Source organism: Ranitomeya variabilis, chromosome 5 (assembly GCF_051348905.1).
Source record: "Ranitomeya variabilis isolate aRanVar5 chromosome 5, aRanVar5.hap1, whole genome shotgun sequence".
NCBI lineage: Eukaryota > Metazoa > Chordata > Amphibia > Anura > Dendrobatidae > Ranitomeya > Ranitomeya variabilis.
The window spans coordinates 245,400,718-245,425,372 of NC_135236.1; the positions used below are offsets into that span (position 1 = coordinate 245,400,718).

General features: G+C 42.3%; 1 protein-coding gene across 2 annotated transcripts in view; it reads left to right on the forward strand.

Moving 5' to 3' along the window:
* The window catches only part of COMMD4 (COMM domain containing 4), a 36,926-nt gene that overhangs the window by 11,585 nt on the left and 686 nt on the right, over positions 1 to 24,655 (forward strand). Inside the window, exons 2-7 of one of the 2 annotated variants that reach the window (XM_077263961.1) lie at positions 1,250 to 1,321; positions 2,885 to 2,950; positions 3,032 to 3,071; positions 6,703 to 6,822; positions 6,953 to 7,033; positions 21,056 to 21,226. In XM_077263961.1, coding sequence (XP_077120076.1) covers positions 1,250 to 1,321; positions 2,885 to 2,950; positions 3,032 to 3,071; positions 6,703 to 6,822; positions 6,953 to 7,033; positions 21,056 to 21,226 — 550 coding nt within the window. Of the gene's footprint in view, positions 1 to 1,249; positions 1,322 to 2,817; positions 2,951 to 3,031; positions 3,072 to 6,702; positions 6,823 to 6,952; positions 7,034 to 21,055; positions 21,227 to 24,655 lie in introns of both variants that reach the window. The other variant, XM_077263960.1, reaches the window with a different exon arrangement.

The window sequence follows — 24,655 nt, forward strand, 5'->3', positions numbered from 1 at the left end:
TCATGGAGGAAGGAGAAAGCCATAGTTACTTATCTGTAACGGGATTTCTCAGAGCCCATGACGGCACCCGTACATTCCCTCCCTTCATATGTGGGTGTGCACACTTATTATTCGTTATTTATATGTAGTCACATCGTGTTCCTGTTAAGCTTCATAGTAATGTTGAATATTGTGTTATTAACCTGGAGGTCATCTCGTTCTCTGTAAACAACTGATGTGGGAGAGAGGTACTGCCCTTTTTATCTGTAGGTTTCCTGTCCCTGAAGGGTGGATCCCCTTTCTAAGTGGTGCCGTCATGGGCTCTGAAAAATTCTGTTACCGGTAAGTAACTGCGTCTTTTTTCCTGGTTAGAGAGTAAGATTGTCATTTTTGGGCATAAAAGTATTTCCACAGATTCTAAATACAAATTTATGTGAAATTTGTTACTCATAAGCAGCAAGTGGAGAAAATAGAAATGAATTGAAGCTGAATTGCTTAATGATTTACATCTACAATGAATACACAATATTATAGTGGATGTCCCACTTCAGAAATGTTTTTCTTAGAAGTAGGGCTGTGGAGTCTGTAAGCCAAACCTCCGACTCCTCAATTAATAATAATAATAATAATAATAATCTTTATTTTTATATAGCGCTAACATATTATGCAGCGCTTTACAGTTTGCACACATTATCATCGCTGTCCCCGTTGGGGTTCACAATCTAAATTCCCTATCAGTAGGTCTTTGGAATGTGGAAGGAAACCGGAGTACCCGGAGGAAACCGACGCAAAAACGGAGAGAACATACAAACTCTTTGCAGATGTTGTCCTTGGTGGGGTTTGAACCACCAAGGCTGCTGTGCTAACCACTGCACCACCGTGCTGCTCAATTTCCCTGACTCCCGAATTGACAGTACTGCCCACTACTGAGCAAGTGCATAAAGTGCAGCACAGATTCATCACCGACATTTACATGACTTTCCCCGCTCAGAGCAGCTGGACTCATTGATTGGCTGCAGCACTGCAGATAAGGACGGACATCGGGGCAGCAGCGGAAACTAAGTGCTGGACTGTGGTAGGGTAAGGCTCCTTTTTGGGCTGGGTTTGTTTAGTTACTAATAGAGCTTATAAGAATTTTTTTTTTCTGATTGGTGCCAATCACTTTAACTTAAAGGTTTGAGCCCCCTGTCTTCTATTTGCATGCATGTTTTGTATTCGGCCTGTAACATTTCCTGCTTTCTCATTATATATTGTTTCTATATCTTTGCAGAGGTTCCGTTTCTGTGGTGATCTGGATTGCCCGGACTGGGTTTTGGCAGAAATTAGCACTTTGGCTAAAATAGTTGAGTATTCTTGGATTTCTTTTCTGCTAGATGTATGAAGTAAGCAGAGATGTATAAGTAACTTGATGTCATTCATTATTTTCTAGCAATAAAAAAGCTATTGTGTCTGAGAATTCAATACCCTTTAATGTTCAGCAATTAAAAACCACAATCTAATCATCCATCTCCTGGGCCATTGGAAAGTAGAGGTAGCCGCTACAGTTTTCTGAAAGTGCTCAGTGCATGGGCGTTACTGTCTATTGAGATGGAATGGCAGGTATATCTACTAGATCTTGCAACCTTTTCATTAGTTATAGGGGTTGTCTAGGATTTTCCAAAGTTAGGTAGAAGTAGTATAAAGTACTACTCTTGTGGACCCTACCGGTCCCACGTGGGTATCCATTAGTCCCTTCACTGCTACAGCCAATCACTGGCCTCAGCAATCAGTGTGGTAAGCGACTGCCTGACTTTAGTGCTTACATATATTGACATTTACGTCAAGTTAAAGTGAATTAACCAAAATGTTTCATTTTGTCATGGATGTCAATTTCTGATGAGTCACCGTTGTAATACCTTTGCTGTGGAAGCCTTACTAGGAAAAGGTTGATCAGCACTCGTGTAAGATGATGAAGTTTCATAAGGCATGTGATCTTTCATAAAATAGCTGTTTGGTAATACGGATGCTGAGTAATATCAAAGTGTAGACAAATCTTGGCTTTGTATAGAGATTCCCTCCCATTCATTACAATTGGGTGGCTTTGTGCATTCTACGGTTGGTCCAGTGCATGCAGGTGAGTCTGCAATATCCACTTTATTGAGTTCCTGAGCTTTGTCTAGCATTCCTGTTTACTGTATAACAAATACTCCTACAGATCTGACCCAAGGGAATAATTTATACTACAGAGTAAGGTAGGTGGTGGCCTAGGCGCCATGCACATTAAAGGGGTTGTCCTGTCCCTCTTTTTTGTCTTAATCACAGGTTCTAGCCTAGTGTAAAAGAGAAACAAAATCCATATCCCTCCATACTGCTTACTGCTGCTTGTGTCTCCAGCCGGTCTCCTTGCTTCCTCTTTCCGAAGCTAGTAGACTGGCCAGCCAGTGGTTGCAGAGATGTCTCTACATCTTTTTTTGATCACAGGCAACAGGGGTGGCACACTGGTAAACACTCTGACACCTTATTGAAGCAATCTCATGCCTGCCCTTGCCAGAAAAAGGAATCAGAGAGACCAATGAGGCCTCCCATCATCTTGGGATCGGTAGATGAATATGATGGGCTCTGTTTTTTTTTTTTCGTTTTTTTTTTTAAGTCCGGAAAAAATCCCTTTTTTGATGCTGAAGCCACTACATTGATAGGTTCAACCTCTAGCCAAACCTGAGTAGCCTTTTGCAATGAATATATGGACCTGTTAACCTTCAACATGTATAGTTCATATAATTGGTATGCACTTTGCTGTAAGTATATGAGGCTGGTTATGGGCTTTATGTTGCGGTACGCGTTGCCTTAACTTTGTTCTAGTTATCGGTGCTCCTGTCTCCATCTTTCTCTTAGCTATATCCTGAATGTCTTCAATTTCATTTCTCAGTCCTCTGTTAAATTGAAGTTGATCTGTGCACAAGTGTTGAAAGAGCAGCTGGGAGAAGCCATTGATGTAAGTATTGATGTAAGAACAGGCATATATATCAAGCTGATGATGCTGGTGTGCTGACTCATTTATCTCTGTACTTAACAGTATGAAAAGATCCTGAAGCTGACTGCAGATGCTCGCTTTGGTGAGATGCTTCACTATCTTACTTCTTCCATTGTCTTACAACACAAACACTGGGAACCCTGTAATTGGAAAGTTATTAATAAATGGTTGTTTGCACAACAGTTGCAATTGATGTTTTTAAAAACTTGTTCTACTTCTTGAAATGGAAATAGGTGTTATCACTTCATGATTGATGGGGCCTATCCTAATGGGATCCCTACGAATAGAGGCAAAAGGGTTCAGAAGCTCATTTGGCAGTTTGACTGTATGGGTCCCAGCTACCAGCTCCAAAGAAATACAACACCTTTCTAGCAGAGTATGTGGATGGAGAAAGGTGCAGTGCTGGGTAAAAGGGTGAAAAATGTCAGCGCAGTGCTGTAGACCCTTTGTTAGGTTCATGGTGGTCCCGGCTGTTGGTCATTGGTCAACAAGTAATAACTTATCTTAGCGATATGCTGTCAGTTCTTCTGAGAGACCTTAGAAGAACATAATTTTAAAGCAGATATTATAAACGCAGTTATAAAGAAAGAAAAGTAAGACAGATGTCAGGATTTTATCCCATCTGAACATCCCTCTCCATATTCAATTGTCTGTTCCCATAGTTTTCCCAAATTATTACAGCTGACAGACATGAGTAAGAGTGCCAGGATCTGTATTGATCAGTCGTCATAACTAGGGTAAGCTGCAGGCACCAACAAATTTTAGTTTTAGGGTTAGTGTCAATAGTTTACCGCAAAAGAGAGGAGCCATAAGACCGCAGCGTCTGATTTTTCCTACTCCTGCACTGAATAAAAGCACTTCACCTTCATATTAAACTGTGTAATTTAGCAGTGCACGGGTTAATCTGCTCAGTTGAGAGCTCCTGGAGCTAAGGCTCTCAGCTGTGCACTGTTAGCGACTCTTATCTCCTATATAAACTGGGCCCTAGTAAGCACTTATTGTCAGAGATAGCTTATGCTGCATGGCTGGAGGTTGTTGTTGGTTATTATTGGAGAAAGGTGTTTGGATTTATGTGACTGTTGCTAGGTATTGAGTGTGTGATAATTCGCTTTCTTCTCCTACTTTGGTTTAACCCTGTCCTCCCCTCCCTGATGCATTCCTCTGCTATATGTGTGAGTATATTTGTATGTTTGGTATTTTTCTTTACCCCTGTTCGTATTACCTTGTTAGTATGGTTGGTGTATTACAGTATACTACTACTCCCCTTTTCCCGGGTGGGGGAAGGGTACAAACTGAGGGCAGATACAGGGGCCACATACCTTGCCTAAAATCCTGTATCTTCACCATCAGAAGTAATCCGAGGAGCAGAGCGAGCTAGTGCGTACCTATCATTAGGGACAGGGAAGGCGCCCCTGGGTCCGAAACACCCAGCAACAAAGTCGTGACAGTTAATCTAAATATGGGTCTTCAGGAACACACTGCTCCCCAGCCTCCTGACTTAATTGTTGGTGGAGGTGCCGGCTCTCCTCCTTCAGTGACAGTTATGACTAAGCAGAATCGTTCTACTGATCTTGCGTTGATAGCACCACTCTATCACTGCAATAAAACCCTGGAGTGCTGCTTTAATGGGTTGGATGGAGATAAGTCACCTGGGATCTCAGGATTTAACTGTCAGATCCCAAACTTGAAGCTTGTCTTGTCAACAAGCTATAAACAATGTCAGATAAAAGCTTTCATAGAAGGAGAATGATAGGAGATAACAAAGCAAGACATTTGCTAAAGCTGTTTAATAAGACAATTTAATAACCTGAGTATAACCCTTAATATTTTATCACTTGATGCCTATTCAAACTACTAGCTACTAATGAAATATGTAGTCATGGTGAGTACCCTAGAAGGGAAGCCAATGTTTGCTAATAGAGAATGGAGTCTCGTGCTTGGGATCTCCTCCATCACAACCATGTGCTTTTCTACAGCATTTGGAAAGTTCTTCTCGAGACAAGACGGCGTCATAAATGACAACTCGTTATGTTACAATTCATTTTATTTCACATTACTTGATATTCATACACTTTAGTAAGCTGAACTACCGTATGATGGTAGCTCGTTTATTGTATAAACCTAATTAATGGATTTGTTGAGACACTAAAAGATGGCTAAAATTCAGAATAGCACTCAGAACAAGAAGGCAGTAGGTCCTTGTGAGCAGTGGATGTAGACATGCAACCACTGCAGATAAAATATTTGTACAGCTACTTTCACTCCACCATTCCAGAAAACTTCTTTATTGTGCTTAAAAGATATGAGAAATTATTTTTAAGAACTTTAATTCTTTGCTGCCATGAAGTCACAAGTTTATTCTCTGCGTCCCCTCTGTTCCTCTAGTGAAATGACAATACTTTCTTCCATTTCTCGTGTCATCCGAACGTTATATGCATCCAAATGATTGTGCATAAATATACACTCATGATGCATCCAAATCGTTGTGCACAAATAGACCGTATTTTTCGCTTGATAAGATGCACCTGATTATAAGACACACCTAGATTTTAGAGAGGAAAATAAGAAAACAAATATTGTGAGCCAAATAGTGTGCAAAAACCTTTAATAAAATACAAAAATATTATCTGTGGATGGCACTCCATTATGGGGGATCTGTGAATTACAGTAAAGTGCCTGCAGTACCATATATTGTGACTACCACCCCCTTCATCAACAGGAATACACCCACTTACTGTATACATGGATGTATTCTGAAAGATAAGGGAGGTAGTCATCACATTTTCAATAAACACTTTGGCCGCTATATTACAGTGTATATTTACACTAAATATGGCTAGAACCCCATCATCCTTCAGAATATACCCATTGATACAGTATATTCTAAAGGATGATGGGGTTGTTTGCCCTCCTTTCCTAAAAAGATCTCGGACTTGTGAGTACCGTAGTTGCCACATTAGTGTGCAGGGACAGATATGTGATTGGTGGAGGCAGCTCAGAAACAGTTCCCTCCACCAGTCTCTATCCATCCCTGCAGAGGAGGAGGAGAATCGCTCTTCTCTCCCTCCTCATCTTTAGGCCTCTTTCACACTTCTGTGTCTCTGTGGGGACAGTTTTCACACATACCAGAGACACATACAATATGTAGTAGGTGTAATAATAATAATATTAGCAAATGTCTCTGATTAGAAATGTAGTATAGTTGTTCTGATTTGCTATGTCTCTTTCCTTATGTGCATGCATCGCAGGACCTTAAGTATCCATGGTTACGACCACTAATATAGTGACAGTTATTTGCTAGTGGTCATAACCATGAATACCTAAGGTCCTGCAATGCCCTGCACATAAGGAAGGAGAACTAGTGAATCAGAAGAATTATACTAAATTTCTAATTGGAGATTTTTGCTAATTGTATTATTATTACACCTACTACATATTGGGATAGGATCTTGGAGATGGGAACACCCCTTTAAGGATGTGGGCATTGATGTGGATAATTGTAAATAGCAAAATAAATTGGTGACTTGACAAAACAAGACCAGAGCAAAGTCAGGAAGTGTTGTCATGTGGACACAGAAACAAAAGAACAGCTAGAATCGATAGCCTGGCAAATAAATCAAACCTCTATATTATCCTGTACTTTAATGGCTATACTGCCACATCTGTGCACGCGATTAGTAAAAGATTAATGGCACAATTTCCTTTTCCTGCAGAGTCTGGTGACATAAAAGCCACCGTTGCCGTCCTCTGTTTTATTCTCTCCAGTGCTGCCAAACATAATGTGAGCGGTGATAATCTGTCTAGTGAACTCCAGCAGCTGGGTCTTCCCAGGGGTAAGGAAAAAAGTTTATTACTGCACTTATTCCTAGCATCTTACGGGCTGTTACAGTTTGTTCTCATAGTAAGGCCATTCATGTATTTGCTGCATTTAGTAGTTTAATGAAATCTCCTTGTTATCCACAGAACATGCTGCCTCCCTTTGCCGCTCTTATGAAGAAAAGCAGACTGCCCTGCAAGAAACGCTGAGAGAAAACAGTCTTCGCTGTGAGTTTCTAGCAACATGCTGCAAAATGTCCAGTATTAACCAATGCACGACCTTTAACGCCCATACGTCATGGTCAGATAGGGCTTCTTGACCTTCGATGTATGTCGATTGTGTGTGGCCCAGGAGCTGTGCTCGCGCAATCACCAGCGGGAGCTCGGCTTACGTGATAGCCGAGACCCGGCTATCACTGCCAAGAGCAGTGCCTGCACCAGCCCCAGCTGTTTAACCCCCTAGATACCTCTATCGATATCGATCTCAGCATTTGGGAGACTAGGAGAGGGAGGGGGCTCCCTCTCCCGTCTAATCGGCGCCCCCGCAATATCATTGCTAGGGGACGATTGTTATGACAAACTCCAAGTCAGCCAGGTGCGGGCGAGCGTATTAGACCGTGCCAGGATCATGGTATAATAGGCTTCTATCAGTGCAGTACTGACCGGTATAATGCATTGCAGTTCTGGTGCATCACAATCAGCGATCAGACTAATAAAAGTTAAAGTCCCATAGAGGGATTAAGATAAAAAGCTAAAAATATATTTTAAAAAAATCACAGAATGTATATACAATTATAAAAATATATCAATAAATAGTTATGTATATGTTAAAACAAAAATAAAAAAGTACACATTTTTGGTATCACCGCGTCCGAAACGACATAACGTTCACCGATCTCCATATTGGGACACCCAAGTGATGGGTGTCTCAATATGGAAACTGCTGCTGGTACCAACCTATTGCGCGGTACCACCAGCGGAACACCGTCGCACCACACCCACACACACTGTATATGCTGTACGCACCACACACATACACGAATTACGTGCAGGCGCAGTAAATCATTCAGCAGATGCGTGATGTGTCTACAGGCAGAGGAAGCCGGTCACATTAAAGGGGTTTTCCTACGAACAAAAGTTCATTTTAAAAATTGACTGTGTCTGAGCGTGTACGGAGCATACCACATCTCCTGGGCAGGGGAGGAAGCAAAAGACAATACTGACATTACAGCAGGGGATCACAGAGGATTCATTTTGCAGGTAAAATATTTCACTGGACTGTTTTTAAACAATATTTTACGTCACAAAATATATCCACTACGATCTCCTTCTGTAATGTCAGTATTGTCTTTTGCTTCCTCCCCTGCCCAGGAGCTGTGTTATGTTCCGTACACGGTCAGGCACAGACAATTTTTAAAATGAACTTTCGTTCGTGGGAAAACCCCTTTAAAAAGCAAATATCAATGCCAACATGGCTCCTCCTAAAAAGTACACCAATGACAATGAAAGGAAAGCGGCAAAGGCACAACGTCGAAGACAACAATGGGCCAGCATAGTGGTGGAGAGAGAGAGCAGACAAGGGGTAGAGCACATGGGGTACACAGGTCAAAGAAGAGATGAGAGGAGAAGACAGCAGATGGGGGAGAGAGAAAGCGCACAGGGGTGAGAGAGACAAACGTTACTTTGTCCGTTGCCTCCGGCCGCCGGACAAACAATTTTTGACTGATCCGGCGAACAACGGATGAAACATGAAGCCATCCGTCGCTAATACAAGTCTATGAGAAAAAAACGGATCCAGCGGCATCAGTCGCTGGATTCGGGTTTTTTTTCAAAATTTGACGGATTTCAACTTAGAGCAAAAAACTGATGTGTGAAAGTGGCCTAAAAGCAGCAAAACACAAATATAAATGTGGTATCGCTGTAATCGTACTGACCCAAAAACTAGACCCTCACTATCAATTGTTCAATATGGTGAGCCGAATAAACCAAACGATTCCTGAATTGCTGGTTTTTGTTCTTTCTGCCTCCCAAAAATCAGAATAGTAGGAGATCAGAAAATGTTATGTGCCCAAAAATTGTACCAATAAATGTCAACTTGTCCCTCAAAAAACAAGACCTCACATGACGCTGTCAGCAGAAACATAGAAACCTAATTATAGCTCTCAAAATGTGGCGATGCAAAAACTTGTTTTTGCAAAAAAAAAAGGTTTTTCTAGTGTGTCACAGCAGACAAACATAAAAACCCAATATAAATCTGGTATTGCTGTAATCGCACCGACCCAAAGAATATAGTCGTCTAATCACTAATACAGTACGAGTAACGGCGTTAAAAATAAATAAAACCAATTGTTCACCTACTGTTGATTTTATCATTCTGCCTCCCAAAGATCACAGTAAGGCTCTGCTCACATTTATCCTTCGCTCTACACTGAGTTCTTAAATTGGCATTTCTGCATAAGTCTCTGAAATAAGTGATTCAAACAGAGCACCCGGCAAAAGATTTCCTATAATGAGACAGATGGCGACACTGTAGACAATGTCTGGTCTATGATCCAGTGGTGTCCATCTTTTTAAGCGTGCATAAAAGTGCGGGCGACCACAATTTTGTGCACCTTTGAACACAAGGACACCTCTGAACAGAGGCCAGATGGAGTACAAAGTAACTGCTGCCTCATGATGCTGAATGGATCCCTCTGGGGTTTCATCTGAATCACATCATTCAGAGATTTAGATGGAAACCCCAAAGTAAGTGCTCAACGTAGAGCACAGGATAAATGTGATCCAAAATTGTATGTAAAATGTTCTCGACAAAAGATTAAATTCAATCCATAAAAAAAGCAAGTCCCCACTCGTGTCCATCATCTGTCAATGTAAATACAAGGGGCTTCCACTTTACTGGTAGCACAAACGCTCTGGAGAAGCTTTATGACAACTCGCCCCCCAAAAGAGATCCAGCAAATTCTGCACTCCCAAATCCTTATGCCTCCTCTCTTCTGAGCACCATAGGTTGCCTAAACCACATTTAGTGTCCACATGTTTGGCATTTCTGTAGCGATGAAAGCACAATTTAATTTGTGGCTCCAGAAGCAGGAGCTGGGCACAATGTATGGGCATTGCAATGTATGGACACTACAATGGCAGATTTGCAATTTTCACTCTGCAACTTCTGTTTTATTTCTGGAAAACGTCCATGGAGTCGAAATCGTCACTACACCTTTAGATAAATTCTCAGAGGGGTGTGATTTCCAAAATGGGGTCACTTGAGAGGGGTATTCTGCTCCTCATGCACATAGGGGCAAACTATTCTACAATAACTTGTTCTCCGAGAGTAAGAAAACGTTCCGGGTCCCCCACTCACCCCGAGTCTCGCCGTGTAGCTAAATAGAACTGTACAGCCACATATAGGGTATTGCCACGTTCAGAAGAAATTGTGTGACAAATTTTGGTGCCATTTTTACCAATTTCCCCAGTTGAAAAAATTGTAATATCTGAGGCTAAAAAATTTTTTTTGCGGTAAAAATTTAATTTATTTTTTGTTCACTACCCATTGGTATAAAATTCTGTGACACACCCGTGGTGTCAATTTGATCACTGGACCCTTAGGTGAATTGATTGAGAGATGTAGTCATTTATGGGGGGGTTTCTGCTGTTTTGGTATCTCAGGGACTCTGCCAATGTGACATGGCACTCTCAATCTATTCCAGCAACTTCTGATCTCCAATATGGCGCTTCTTCCCTTCTGTGCTTTGTACAGTGCGTCAAAGTAGTTTTCCCGCTACATATGGGCTATTGGTGTTCTCAGAAGAAAATGTACTGTACAATTTGTTGTGCAATTTCTCCTATTATTCCTTTTGAAAATTGAAAACTTGGGGCCAAAGCAACATTTTAGTCTAAAAAATGGTAATTTTCCAGTGACTTAGCCCAATGTTATACTATTCTATGACTTACCTGAGGATTTAAAACATTACAGATTCTCACTATACCCCTAGATGAATTCCTCAAGACGTGTAGTTTCCAAAATAGGGTAACTTGTAGGGAGTTTCTGCTGATTAGGCATGTCAGGGGCTCGTCAAATGTGACATGTCATGCATAATTTGTTCCAGCCAAAATTGCGCTCCAGAATTCAGTTGGTTGGCGCTCCTTCCCTTCTGAGCTCTGCTATGTGCCCAAACAAACAGTAGTTTTCCACTAGATATGGGCTATCGGTGTACTCAGGAGAAATATCACAAGAGATTATGGGGTCCATTTTTTCCTTTTATCCTTGTGAAAAGGAAAAATTTGAGGCTAAAGCAACATTTCATGGGTCAAAGTTATAAAGTTCTGTGAAATACCTGGGGATTCAAGGTGCTCACCTCACTTCTAGATAAGTTCTTGAGGATTGTAATTTACAAAATGGAGTCACTTGTGGGGTGTTTCATCTGCAAACGCCACATGGCATCCGCTATCACAGCAAATGTTGTATTCAAAAGTTTAATGGTGCTCCTTCCCTTCCGAGCCCTGCTGTGCGCCCAAACAATAGATTTACATCACAAATGGGGTATCTGTGTACTCTGGAGAAACTGCACAACAAATTGTACCAGCCTTTTTCTCCTGTTACCCTTTTGAAAATGCAAAATTTGGAGGTAAAGCAATATTTTTGGGGAAAGTAAAATTAAAATTTTATTAGGATTAATAAACTTCTTGAATGTGGTTTTGAGCACTTTGAGGGGTGTAGTTTTTAAAATAGTATATAAAAAACAAACCATAGATTTTAACCCCTTAATCCCGTATGACGTACTATCCCGTCAAGGTGACCCGGGACTTAATTCCCGGTGACGGGATAGTACGTCATACGCGATCGGCCGCGCTCACGGGGGGATCGCGGCCGGGTGTCAGCTGCCTATCGCAGCTGACATCCGGCACTATGTGCCAGGAGCGGTCACGGACCGCTCCCGGCACATTAACCCCCGGCACACCGCGATCAAACATGATCGCGATGTGCCGGCGGTGCAGGGAAGCATCGCGCAGGGAGGGGGCTCCCTGCGGGCTTCCCTGAGCCCCCGGCAGCAACGCGATGTGATCGCGTTGCTGCGAGGGTCTTACCTCCCTCCCTGCCTGCTCCAGACCCGGATCCAAGATGGCCGCGGATCCGGGTCCTGCAGGGAGGGAGGTGGCTTCACAGAAGCCTGCTCAGAGCAGGCACTGTGAAGCAGCCTGCACTTCTCTCAGATCGGTGATCTGTCAGAGTGCTATGCAAACTGGCAGATCACCGATCTGTATTGTCCCCCCCTGGGGCAAAGTAAAAAAGTAAAAAAAAAAATTTCCAAATGTGTAAAAAAAAATAAAAAAAAAATATTCCAAAATAATGAAAAAAAAAATATATATTATTCCCATAAATACATTTCTTTATCTAAATAATAATAAAAAAACAATAAAAGTACACATATTTAGTATCGCCGCGTCCGTAACGACCCGACCTATAAAACTGGCCCACTAGTTAACCTTTTCAGTAAACACCGTAAGGGAAAAAAAAAAACCAGGCAAAAAAACAACGCTTTATTATCATACCGCCGAACAAAAAGTGGAATAACACGCGATCAAAAAGACAGATATAAATAACCATGGTACCGCTGAAAGCGTCATCTTGTCCCGCAAATAACGAGCCGCCATACAGCATGATCAGCAAAAAAATAAAAAAGTTATAGTCCTGAGAATAAAGCGATGCAAAAATAATTATTTTTTCCATAAAATAGTTTTTATCGTATAAAAGCGCCAAAACATAAAAAAATAATATAAATGAGGTATCGCTGTAATCGTACTGACCCGAAGAATAAAACTGCTTTATCAATTTTACCAAACGCAGAACGGTATAAACGCCTCCCCCAAAAGAAATTCATGAATAGCTGGTTTTTGGTCATTCTGCCTCACAAAAATCGGAATAAAAAGCGATCAAAAAATGTGACGTGCCCAAAAATGTTACCAATAAAAACGTCAACTTGTCCCGCAAAAAACAAGACCTCACATGACTCTGTGGACCAAAATATGGAAAATTTATAGCTCTCAAAATGTGGTAACGTAAAAAATATATTAGGGCTAGGGTTGGGGCTAGGGTTAAGGCTACAGTTAGGGCTGGGGCTAAAGTTAGGGTTAGGGTTGGGGCTAAAGTTACGGTTAGGGTTTAGATTACATTTACGGTTGGGAATAGGGTTGGGATTAGGGTTAGGGGTGTGTCAGGGTTAGAGGTGTGGTTAGGGTTACTGTTGGGATTAGGGTTAGGGGTGTGTTTGGATTAGGGTTTCAGTTATAATTGGGGGGTTTCCACTGTTTCGGCACATCAGGGGCTCTCCAAACGCGACATGGCGTCTGATCTCAATTCCAGCCAATTCTGCGTTGAAAAAGTAAAACAGTGCTCCTTCCCTTCCGAGCTCTCCCGTGTGCCCAAACAGGGGTTTACCCCAACATATGGGGTATCAGCGTACTCAGGACAAATAGGACAACAACCTTTGGGGTCCAATTTCTCCTGTTACCCCTGGGAAAATACAAAACTGGGGGCTAAAAAATAATTTTTGTGGGAAAAAAAAGGATTTTTTATTTTCACGGCTCTGCGTTATAAACTGTAGTGAAACACTTGGGTGTTCAAAGTTCTTACAACACATCTAGATAAGTTCCTTGGGGGGTCTAGTTTCCAAAATGGGGTCACTTGTGCGGGGCTTCTACTGTTTAGGTACATTAGGGGCTCTGCAAACGCAATGTGACGCCTGCAGACCATTCCATCTAAGTCTGCATTCCAAATGGCGCTCCTTCCCTTCCGAGCCCTCCCATGCATCCAAACGGTGGTTCCCCCCACATATGGGGTATCAGCGCACTCAGGACAAATTGGACAACAACTTTTGGGGTCCAATTTCTCCTGTTACCCTCGGGAAAATACAAAACTGGGGGCTAAAAAATAATTTTTGTGGGAAAAAATTTGTTTTATTTTTATGGCTCTGCATTATAAACTTCTGTGAAGCCCTTGGTGGGTCAAAGCGCTCACCACACATCTAGATAAGTTCCTTAGGGGGTCTACTTTCCAACATGGTGTCACTTGTGGGGGGTTTCTACTGTTTAGGTACATTAGGGGCTCTGCAAACGCAATGTGACGCCTGCTGACCATTCCATCTAAGTCTGCATTCCAAATGGCGCTCCTTCCTTTCCGAGCCCTCCCATGCACCCAAACAGTAGTTCTCCCCACATATGGTGTATCATCGCACTCAGGACAACTTGGACAACCAATTTTGGGGTCCAATTTCTCCTGCTACCCTCGGGAAAATGCAAAACTGGGGGCTAAAAAAATAATTTTTGTGTGAAAAAAATTTTTGTTTTATTTTTACGGCTCTGCATTATTAACTTCTGTGAAGCCCTTGGTGGGTCAAAGCGCTCAAAACACATCTAGATAAGTTCCTTAGGGGGTCTACTTTCCAAAATGGTGTCACTTGTGGGGGGTTTCAATGTTTAGGCACATCAGTGGCTCTCCAAACGCAACATGGCGTCCCATCTCAATTCCTGTCAATTTTGCATTGAAAAGTCAAACGGTGATACTTCCCTTCCGAGCTCTCCCATGCGCCCAAACAGTGGTTTACCCCCACATATGGGGTATCAGCGTACTCAGGACAAATTGTACAACAACTTTTGGGGTCCAATTTCTTCTCACCCTTGGGAAAATAAAAAATTGGCGGTGAAAAGATAATTTTTGTGAAAAAATATGATTTTTTATTTTTACGGTTCTGCATTATAAACTTCTGTGAAGCACTTGGTGGGTCAAAGTGGTCACCACACCTCTAGATAAGTTCCTTAGGGGGTCTACTTTCCAAAATGGTGTCACTTTTGGGGGGTTTCAATGTTTAGGCACATCAGTGGCTCTCCAAACGCAACATGACGTCCCATCTCCATTCCAGTCAATTTTGCATTGAAAAGTCAAATGGCGCTCCTTCGCTTCCGAGCTCTGTCATGCGCCCAAACAGTGGTTTACCCCCACATATGGGGTATCGGCGTACTCAGGACAAATTGTACAACAACTTTTGGGGTCCATTTTCTCCTGTTACCCTTGGTAAAATAAAACAAATTGGAGCTGAAGTAAATTTTTTGTGAAAAAAAGTTAAATGTTCATTTTTATTTATACATTCCAAAAATTCCTGTGAAGCACCAGAAGGGTTAATAAACTTCTTGAATATGGTTTAGAGCACCTTGAGGGGTGCAGTTTTTAGAATGGTGTCACACTTGGGTATTTTCTATCATATAGACCCCTCAAAATGACTTCAAATGAGATGTGGTCCCTAAAAAAAAAATGGTGTTGTAAAAATGAGAAATTGCTGGTCAACTTTTAACCCTTATAACTCCCTAACAAAAAAAAATTTTGGTTCCAAAATTGTGCTGATGTAAAGTAGACATGTGGGAAATGTTACTTATTAAGTATTTTGTGTGACATATCTCTGTGATTTAAGGGCATAAAAATTCAAAGTTGGAAAATTGCAAAATTTTCAAAATTTTCGCCAAATTTCCATTTTTTTTGCAAATAAATATCAAAGAAATTTTACCACTATCATGAAGTACAATATGTCACGAGAAAACAATGTCAGAATCGCCAAGACCCGTTGAAGCGTTCCAGAGTTATAACCTCATAAAGGGACAGTGGTCAGAATTGTAAAAATTGGCCCGGTCATTAACGTGCAAACCACCCTCGGGGCTTAAGGGGTTAAAGTCCGCTGCTGATTCCAAGATCCGAAGACCAGGAGTTTCATTGAAAGCAGTTCATTGTCAACGCATTTCAAAGTCAGTAACGACTCCTTCATCAAGACAACCACGCATAAAGTATCCCAGTTACAACCATGCAGTTACTGTAAATAAATAAAAAGTTAAAATAAAGGCACCAAACGCAGGGGGTGGGGAAGGAAGATCACGTGTACTGTCAGTATCACATGTATGAAAAGTCCCACATGTATCAAACTCCTTCTTCCCCCAACACAACAAGCTAAACTCGCTATTTTATTTGTGCCCTTTACACATTTATGAAGGGAGCCAATTTGAAATAAAGTAATATAACATTTTAAGTACTCAGATATTTAAGCTGACCATCTCAATTATTAGTGAGATGGCAACACTGGAAACTAGTGGCTTACATACTTAATAGATAGTTCACTGGTACCACAACAGACATTTAATACAGGGGATATGTCATGAGACTTGGTAGGTTCGAGTCCATGTAATTTTATTTTTGTCATTCACAGTTACTGATTCACCTATTCTCCTCTTTTTATTGCTTTTTTCTTTGTTTTTTTATTTCCACTTTCTTTCTTTATTCTACTTTTCCTTCAAATGAGCACAATGACCGTTGAAAAACTTCAATACCGTGTGGGACTTTTCATACATGTGATACTGACAGCACCACCCTGTGGTCGGCGCTCATAGCAATGCTGTAATTCTGATACATAGGGGCGATCTGAGCATCGCTCCTATGTAGGAGGCTATGCCAGCTTCTAGCTATTGAAGCATGGCAAAAGTAAAAAATAAAAAAATATAAAAGTTCAAATCGCCCCATTCAAAATAAAACAATAAAAAAAAAAAAATCAAACCTGCACATATTTGGTATCGCCGAGTTAAGAATCTCCCACTCTATCAATAAAAAAAAAGGATTCACCTGATCGCTAAATGGCGTAACGAGAAAAAAATTAAAAACGCCAGAATTACGTTTTTTTTTGTCGCCGCAACATCGAATTAAAATGCAATAACGGACAATCAAAAGAACGTATCTGCACCAAATGGTATCATTAAAAACATGAGCTCGGCATGCAAAAAATAAGCCCTCACCCGACCCGAGATCCCGAAAATGGAGACACTACGGGTCTCGGAAAATTGCGCAATTCTTTTTTTTTTTAAGCGAAGGTTGGGATTTTTTGTCACCACTTAGATAGATAAAAAAAATAACCTAGACATGTTTGGTGTCTATGAACTCTTAATGACCTGAAGACTCATAATGGCAGGTCAGTTTTAGCATTTAGTGAACCTAGCAAAAAAGCCAGACAAAAAACAAGTGTGGGATTGCACTTTTTTTGCAATTTCACCGCACGTGGAATTTTTATTCCCATGTTCTAGTACACGACATGGTAATACCAATGGTGTCATTCAAAAGTACAACTCACCCCTCAAAAAATAAGCCCTCACATAAACAAAAAAGTTGTGGCTCTGGAAAGGAGGGGAGCGAAAAATGAAAAGTCAAAACCGAAAAAAGATCCACGGGTTTAAGGGGTAAAATCAATAGGAGGTGGATGTGAAGTATCCTGCGGTGGCCACTATAAGTATACGGAGCAGTCAAAATCAAAAGTCACATGTGCAAAATAAGCGTTAATCACTGCAATGATACACCAGAAAAACAAAAGACAGGTGGTGAGTAAAACCACCTGATAAGAGATTCTCAACATTTGAAAATTAAAACAATATATTTATATTAATACAAAATATTAAAACCATATAAAAAGACAGGGAATATCACCTCCAAAAGGGAGGGGAAACTACTGCAAGCTGATGGATAACCTGTTAATAATGGGGAGGTAATGACATGAAAAGTAAGAGGGGGGGGTTGTAGCAGGTGAATAGGCCTATTAGATGCCGTCCTTTTATAGGGCTCTGCAGAATGTGCAAATGCAGTTACCGTATTTTTCAGACTATAAGACGCACCGGACCATAAGACGCACCCCAAATTTGGGGTGAAAATTGCAGAAAAAAAGATTTTTCATAAGATGGGGGTCCGTCTTATTGTCCGAATTTACAGTATCTTACCTGAGGGCTGGCGGTGGCAGAGCTGGGTCACAGGAGGCATGGTGTCGGCAGAGGTGGGGTGAGGCGGTACGGCGTGCACCTGAGCAGGGTCCCTTCCTGCTTAGGTGGGCGACGCCACGGCCTGGTGTCCATGGGAGGGTGGCAGCGTGGTTACCGACAGAGGTGCTGGGATGAGGAGGCACAGTGAGAGGTATGGCGTGAGAGGGGTCCCTTTCCCCGGTGAGGTGATGCAGCAGCCCGGTAATGCAGCAGAGCCGGGTGAATCCTGTTGTTACCGTGGGGGCAGAGGTGCGGTGGCAGAGGTGCGGCGGCAGAGGTGTGGCAGCAGAGGTGTGGAGATGAGGAGGCGCAGTGAGCGGGGTCCCTTTCCCCGGTGAGGTGATGCAGCAGCCCGGTAATGCAGCAGAGCCGGGTGAATCCTGTTGTTATCGGTGCGCGCGGCCATCTTCCTGAGGCCGCGCGTGCGCAGATGGAGGTCTCTGCTGCCCGGGGCTTCAGGAAAATAGCCGCGATGGGGATCGCGGCGGCCATTTTCCTGAAGCCGAGATGCGAACTCGGCTTCAGGAAAATGGCCGCTGCGATCCCCATCTGCGCACGCACGGCATCCCGGGGCCATTTTCCTGAAGCCCCGGGCAGCAGAGACCTCCATCTGCACACGCGCGGCCTCAGGAAGATGGCTGCGCGCACCGATAACAACAGGATTCACCCGGCTCTGCTGCATTACCGGGCTGCTGCATCACCTCACCGGGGAAAGGGACCCCGCTCACTGCGCCTCCTCATCTCCACATCTCTGCCGCCGCACCTCTGCCACCGCACCTCTGCCGCCACGGTAAGCCTGCATTGCGAATATAAGACGCACCCCCCATTTTCCCCCCTTTTTTGGGGGGGAAAAAGTGCGTCTTATATTCCGAAAAATACGGTACTTATCACCACAGAGACACCTATAAATAGGGTGTAAATGTAATCCCTTCACTCAGTGGTGCATACCAGGCTAAGAAAGCATAGAATGTTTATTTGCCTCCATAGGGATGGTAGTGCAGTCAGGATGGCGTGCAGTGTTCCCCTCACACGTTCCCCAGAAGAAGCAATAGCGAAACGGCGCCCGTCGGGTGTGAGGGGAACACCACATGCCATTCTGACTGCACCACCATGAGGTTATCCATCAGCTTGCAGTAGTCTCCCCTTCCTTTTGGAGGCTCTTCTTTTTCTGAAGTATACGGAGCAGCTCTGCAAGAGAGTACTTCAGCCGCCGCAGACACAGATAACGGCCAATTGTCATGGGTCCTGGGTGTCAGATCTGGCCAATCAGACAATGATTACCTATGCTAAGGATAGATCATCAATGTAGACGTAGTGGACAACCTCTTCAATCTGTAGGTATTCCTCCATATACGTCTGAATACAGATTTTTAGAATTCAGTTGTGTACATTCAGCAGATCACACAGTATAAATTTGATCTTGGCTTTTCCAGACTGACAGTACTAACAACTTAGAGGCAATGTGCAACGCTAAGCTCATTTGTCAAAGACAGAAATAAAAGAAAACTGATACTAAACTGAATCCGAAGTTTTCATTTGACAACTCCCTTTAAATGCAGAAGCTTTAGTTTCTTTTGTGCATCTGTTTTTGTTCTGTTTATAGCTGATCTGTTTTTCTACAGGTATATCTGAACATGTCTAGTGCTCTGGGAATACGCAGTGCTAAAGTACGGACCAGTGAAACAGAGGATATAATGGATGATCATCCGTTATGAACCTTTTCCCATAGATTACTGTGAAAATAAACGGATCCATCTGCTATCCATTTTCTGAATGGACAAAAAGTAGTGCAGTCTGTGGCTCCGATTCATAAATACTGGCATTTCGTACATCAGCCTTGATCAAGTGTGTGCTAGAATACGATGCACTACATTTAAAACATTTGGCAGAGCTGGCTGGGACTGGCGGAAAAAATGTTGTGACATGTCAAGCAATTTTCTGGTCAAACGCATCATAAATATAGGAATTAAACAGGACATGCTAACTCCGCCTAATCCTCTACAATGTTAGGATGACGGGGCATATATCATAATAAGAGTATCTACCTTTGAGTAGTTCTAAATCTAGTGGCCACAAACAACATCTTTTCATAAGTAAGAAGCTCCTGCCCCGTACAGAGATCGAACCCACGAACTCCTGCCCCATACAGCGATCGAACCCACGAACTTGACATTGTTAGCACCACGCTCTATCTAACAGAGCTAACCAGCTTTATGCATTTATTTAAAGGGAATATTTAAATATTTAGAGGATATTTCTATGTAATCTGAGACTATCCTGATGTAGGGTCTGAGAGCCTGATTCCAGTGATATGTCACTTAGGCTACTCTCACACTAGCGTCGGGCTCGGCCCGTCGCGGTGCGTCGGGCCGAGGTCCCCGACGCTAGCGTTGTCTCCGCCGCACAACGGGGGCAGCGGATGCATTTTTCCAGCGCATCCGCTGCCCCATTGTGAGGTGCGGTGAAGTGCGGGGAGGTGGCGGAGTTCCGGCCGCGCATGCGCGGTCGGAAAAAGCGGACCGTCGGGAGCAAAAAACGTTACATGTAACGTTTTTTGCTCCCGACGGTCCGCCACAGCACGGCGCAACCGTCGCACGACGGTTGCGACGTGTGTCATTGCGTCGCAAATGCGTCGCTAATGTTAGTCAATGCAGAAAAAACGCATCTTGCAAGCACTTTTGCATGATGCGTTTTTTCGGCAAAACGACGCATTGCGACGTAATGCAGTTAACGCCAGTGTGAAAGTAGCCTTACTGGACTGTGTGCTGCTCTTTTAATAAAATAAATTATCATTACAGGACTACTGTAGGTGTTGTGTGCCTCATAGTCAATTTGTTCTATGTAGCCCTTCCCCCACTATTGATTAGCAGCTCTATGTCAATGTATGGCGTATACAGAAAGCTACCAATTAGAGGTGGGTAAGGTTATACAGAGCTCAGCATTCAGAGAAATGCAAGATGTGCAGCAGATAAAACAGGGACTTACCTGGTACAGGAGGCTGTGGAATTACACATATACTTGTATGGGAGCCAGTGGACTTATTATGTCACTGTTTTTCCCCTAGGAAAAAATTAATGTTGTACATCACCTGATAATAAATCCTCTTTTATTTTGCCCCACCAGAAATAAGATATTTAGACCCCTAATGTATCCTTCGCCATGAAGCAGTAACCACCACATTTATCCTAAACCCCCATGGAAAAAAGATTAGCCTGCATCGTTGACTAAGATGACGAGAAGTTTTAAATATTATAAAATATCTTTTATCTTATTTCTAGGTGTTGAAAAGCTGTATTTTGAAAGCAAATAAAGTTAATAGTAAATAACTTTTTGATGTGTTAATTATTTTCTCTACACTAGTGATGCTTTTTTGCTCTTGTAACCCTTACATGTGTATGGCTGTCCCTTATGCCTTTGCAGTATCGCGCTTATCCTCCTTGAGCTGGCGGGTGGACCAGACTCTCAGCTCCAGTGTTCTGCGGGAACTGAATGAACCTGTAGTCCATCTAAACCTTTGCGTGAAAGATTCTGCCAACTCCAGACCTGTCAATGTTACTATGTCCGCCGGTAAATTAAGAGTTTTGTTAACAGGTAAGATAGTAATGTGTTTGTGTATGTGAAAATACATTATATATTGGTTACTAAATATCTGTAATGTAGATAATCTACACATTGGTAAAATATTGAGTTCTACTGCAGTGAGGGAAAAAATATTTAGTCAGCCACCAATTGTGCAAGTCCTCCCACTTAAAAAGATGAGAGAGGCCTGTACTTGACATCATAGGTAGACCACAACTATGAGAGTCAAAATGAGAAAACAAATCCAGAAAATCACTTTGTCTGATTTGGCAAGATTTAATTATGGTGGAAAATAAGTATTTGGGCATTAACAAAAGTTCATCTAAATATTTAGTTATATATCCTTTGTTGGCAATGACAGAGGTCAAACATTTTCTGTAAGTCTTCACAAGGTGGTCATGCTGAAAGACCCATCTATGTTTCATCTCCAATGCTGTTGCTGATGGAAGTAGGTTTGCACTCAAAATCTCATGATACATGGCCCCATTCATTGTTTTATGTACATGGATCAGTCGTCCTGGTCCCTTTTGCAGAGAAACAGCCCCAAAGCACGACGTTGCCACCCCCATGCTTCACAGTAGGTATGGTGTCCTTTGGATGCAACTCAACATTCTGTCTCCTCCAAACACGACGAGTTTTGTTTCTACCAAACAGTTCTTTGGTTTCAAAGACCATATGACATTCTTCCAATACTCTTCTGGATAATCCAAATGCTCTCTAGAAAACTTCAGACTGGACCGGACATGTACTGGCTGAAGCAGGGGGACACGTCTGGCACTGCAGGATCTGAGTATGTGACGGCGTAGTGTGTTATTGATGGTATCCTTTGTTATGGTGGTTTCGGCTCTATGCAGGTCATTCACTAGGTCCCCCCATGTGGTTCTGGTATTTTTGCTCACTGTTCTTGTGATCATTTTGACCCCACGGGATGAGATCTTGCGTGGAGCCCCAGATCGAGGGAGCTTATCAGTGGTCTGGTATGTCTTCCATTTTCTTATTATTGCTCCCACAGTTGATTTCATCACACCAAACTGCTTGCCTATTGCAGATTCAGTCTTCCCAGCCTGGTGCAGGGCTACAATTTTGTTTCTGTTGTTCTTCTACAGCTCTTTGGTCTTCACCATATTGGAGTTTGGAGTGTGATTGTTTGAGGTTGTGGACAGGTGTCTTTTATAATGATAACAAGCTCAAACAGGTGATATTACTACAGGTAATGAGTGGAAGACATATAAGCCTCTTAAAGAAGAAGTTACAGGTCTATGAGAGCCATGTTTGTAGGTGACCAAATACTTACTTTCCACCATAATTTGCAAAATAAATCTTGCCGAATCAGACAAGTTGATCTTCTGGATTTGTTTTCTCATTTTGACTCTCATAGTTGTGATCTTCCTATGATGTGAATTACAGGGCTTTCCCATCTTTTTAAGTGGGAGAACTTGCACAATTGGTGGCTGACTAAATTCTTTTTTTCCCACTGTATTATGCAATAACGGGCGATCAAAAGAATGTATCTGCACAAAAGTGGTATCATTAAAAACATCAGCTCGGCACGCAAAAATAAGCCCTCACCTGACCCCAGATCATGGAAAATGGAGACGCTACCGGTATCGGAAAATGGCGGTTTTTTTTAAGCAAAGTTTTGAATCCACCTAGATAAAAATTAACCTAGACATGTTAGGTGTCTATGAACTCGTAATGACCTGGAGAATGATAATATCAGGTCAGTTTTAGCATTTAGTGAAGCTAGCAAAAAAGCCAAACATAAAACAAGTGTGGTATTGCACTTTTTTTGCAATGTCACCACAATTGGAATTTTTTTCCTGTTTTCTAGTACAAGACATGGTAAAACCCAATAGTGTCATTCAAAAGTACAACTCATTCCACAAAAAATAAGCCCTCACATGGCCATATTGATAGAAAAATAAAAAAGTTATGGCTCTGGGAAAGAGGGGAGCGAAAAACAAACACAAAAATGAAAAAGGGCCGCGGCGGGAAGGGGTTAAAGAGTAAATTGTAAGTTGCTTGTTTTTACAAGTACTTTGCAATTTTACCCATTTGTAAAGATGAGACGACTCCTCTAAATTTGACTTTACTGAAACTTTATGGGTACGGGATTATCAAATATCCAGAATTACTGGACAGTAGAGATGGTCGTTTCAATTTGCAAGTCTCTGGTCCATTGGTCAGGTGAGTAGTCTCTGGCAAGTGGTAAGGAGTAGGGTTGAGCGACTTTTGCTTTTTTAGGATCGAGTTGGGTTTTGTGAAACCCGACCTTCTCAAAAGTCGGATTGTGTGAAATCGGCCGATTCTACTGTAAAGTCGGGTTCCGGTCCCGGAACACGAAACCCAATGTGCATTCATATATCTCTCTTTCTCTTTCTCTCTCTCTCTCTCTCTCTCTCTCTTTCTTTCTTTCTCTCTCTCTCTCTCTCTCTCTCTCTCTCTCTCTCTCTCTCTCTCTCTCTCTCTCTCTCTCTCTCTCTCTCTCTCTCTCTCTCTCTCTCTCTCTCTCTCTCTCCCCTCCGTGCATATATTGTATTTGACTCCGGAAATCACTGCAGCCCAAACGGTAATATGGCTCTATGACGCCGCAGAAACCGGGCCGGAACCTATGTCATCACGCTGCCCACAATTAATTGGCTGAAAAAATGGCGGGGAAGGCGTCATTCAAAACGCGACTTTGGCGCCAAGATCGCGTACCGCATGGCCGACCCCACGCTGGGATCGGGTCGGGTTTCATGAGACGCCGACTTTGCCAAAAGTCGGCGACTTATGAAAATGACCGATCCGTTTCGCTCAACCCTAGTAAGGAGCTCTGCATATCTCATACTTTCTGAGATCCACAGTGCGGCTTTTGATAAGGTATGCTGTTGCGATGTCATCTGGGCATCAAGTGGCAATTATGACTTTGGCAGCACACCTAATCAAAACCTGCACCAGAGATCCCAGTAAGAAAGAGATTTGTAGCGCTTCAATTCAGCTCCCAGAGACTACTAATCTAGCTAATAGACCAAAGTCCTGCAAATCAATCCACCCATCTCTATTGGACAGTTGTTTAGAGAAGATAAAACTTGTAGATGTGGAGCGCCCCAACATAGAAAAAAATCATAAAAATTACAGAAAATATGACCTTGAGACTACGTTTATGATGTCCTCAGACTTTCCAGATTGTCATGGCAAATCTTGGAGACCAGTTCCGTTTTTCGGATGCTAATTTAAAAGAATGTAATTGTTGCTGGTTTTCAGATGGTGTGCAAAGCTCCATACAAACCAGTGTTCAGCAGGTTTATTCTCTATACTATCTATATTCAACAAATTTCATTTAACTGAGGGATAAGAGTAAAACTAGCAGGACAGATCTCGTTATGGTACACTTTTACTTAATTTCAACAGCTTTTTTCCCCAATTTTGTGGTACAGCGTTTTTCATAATATTGTTTTG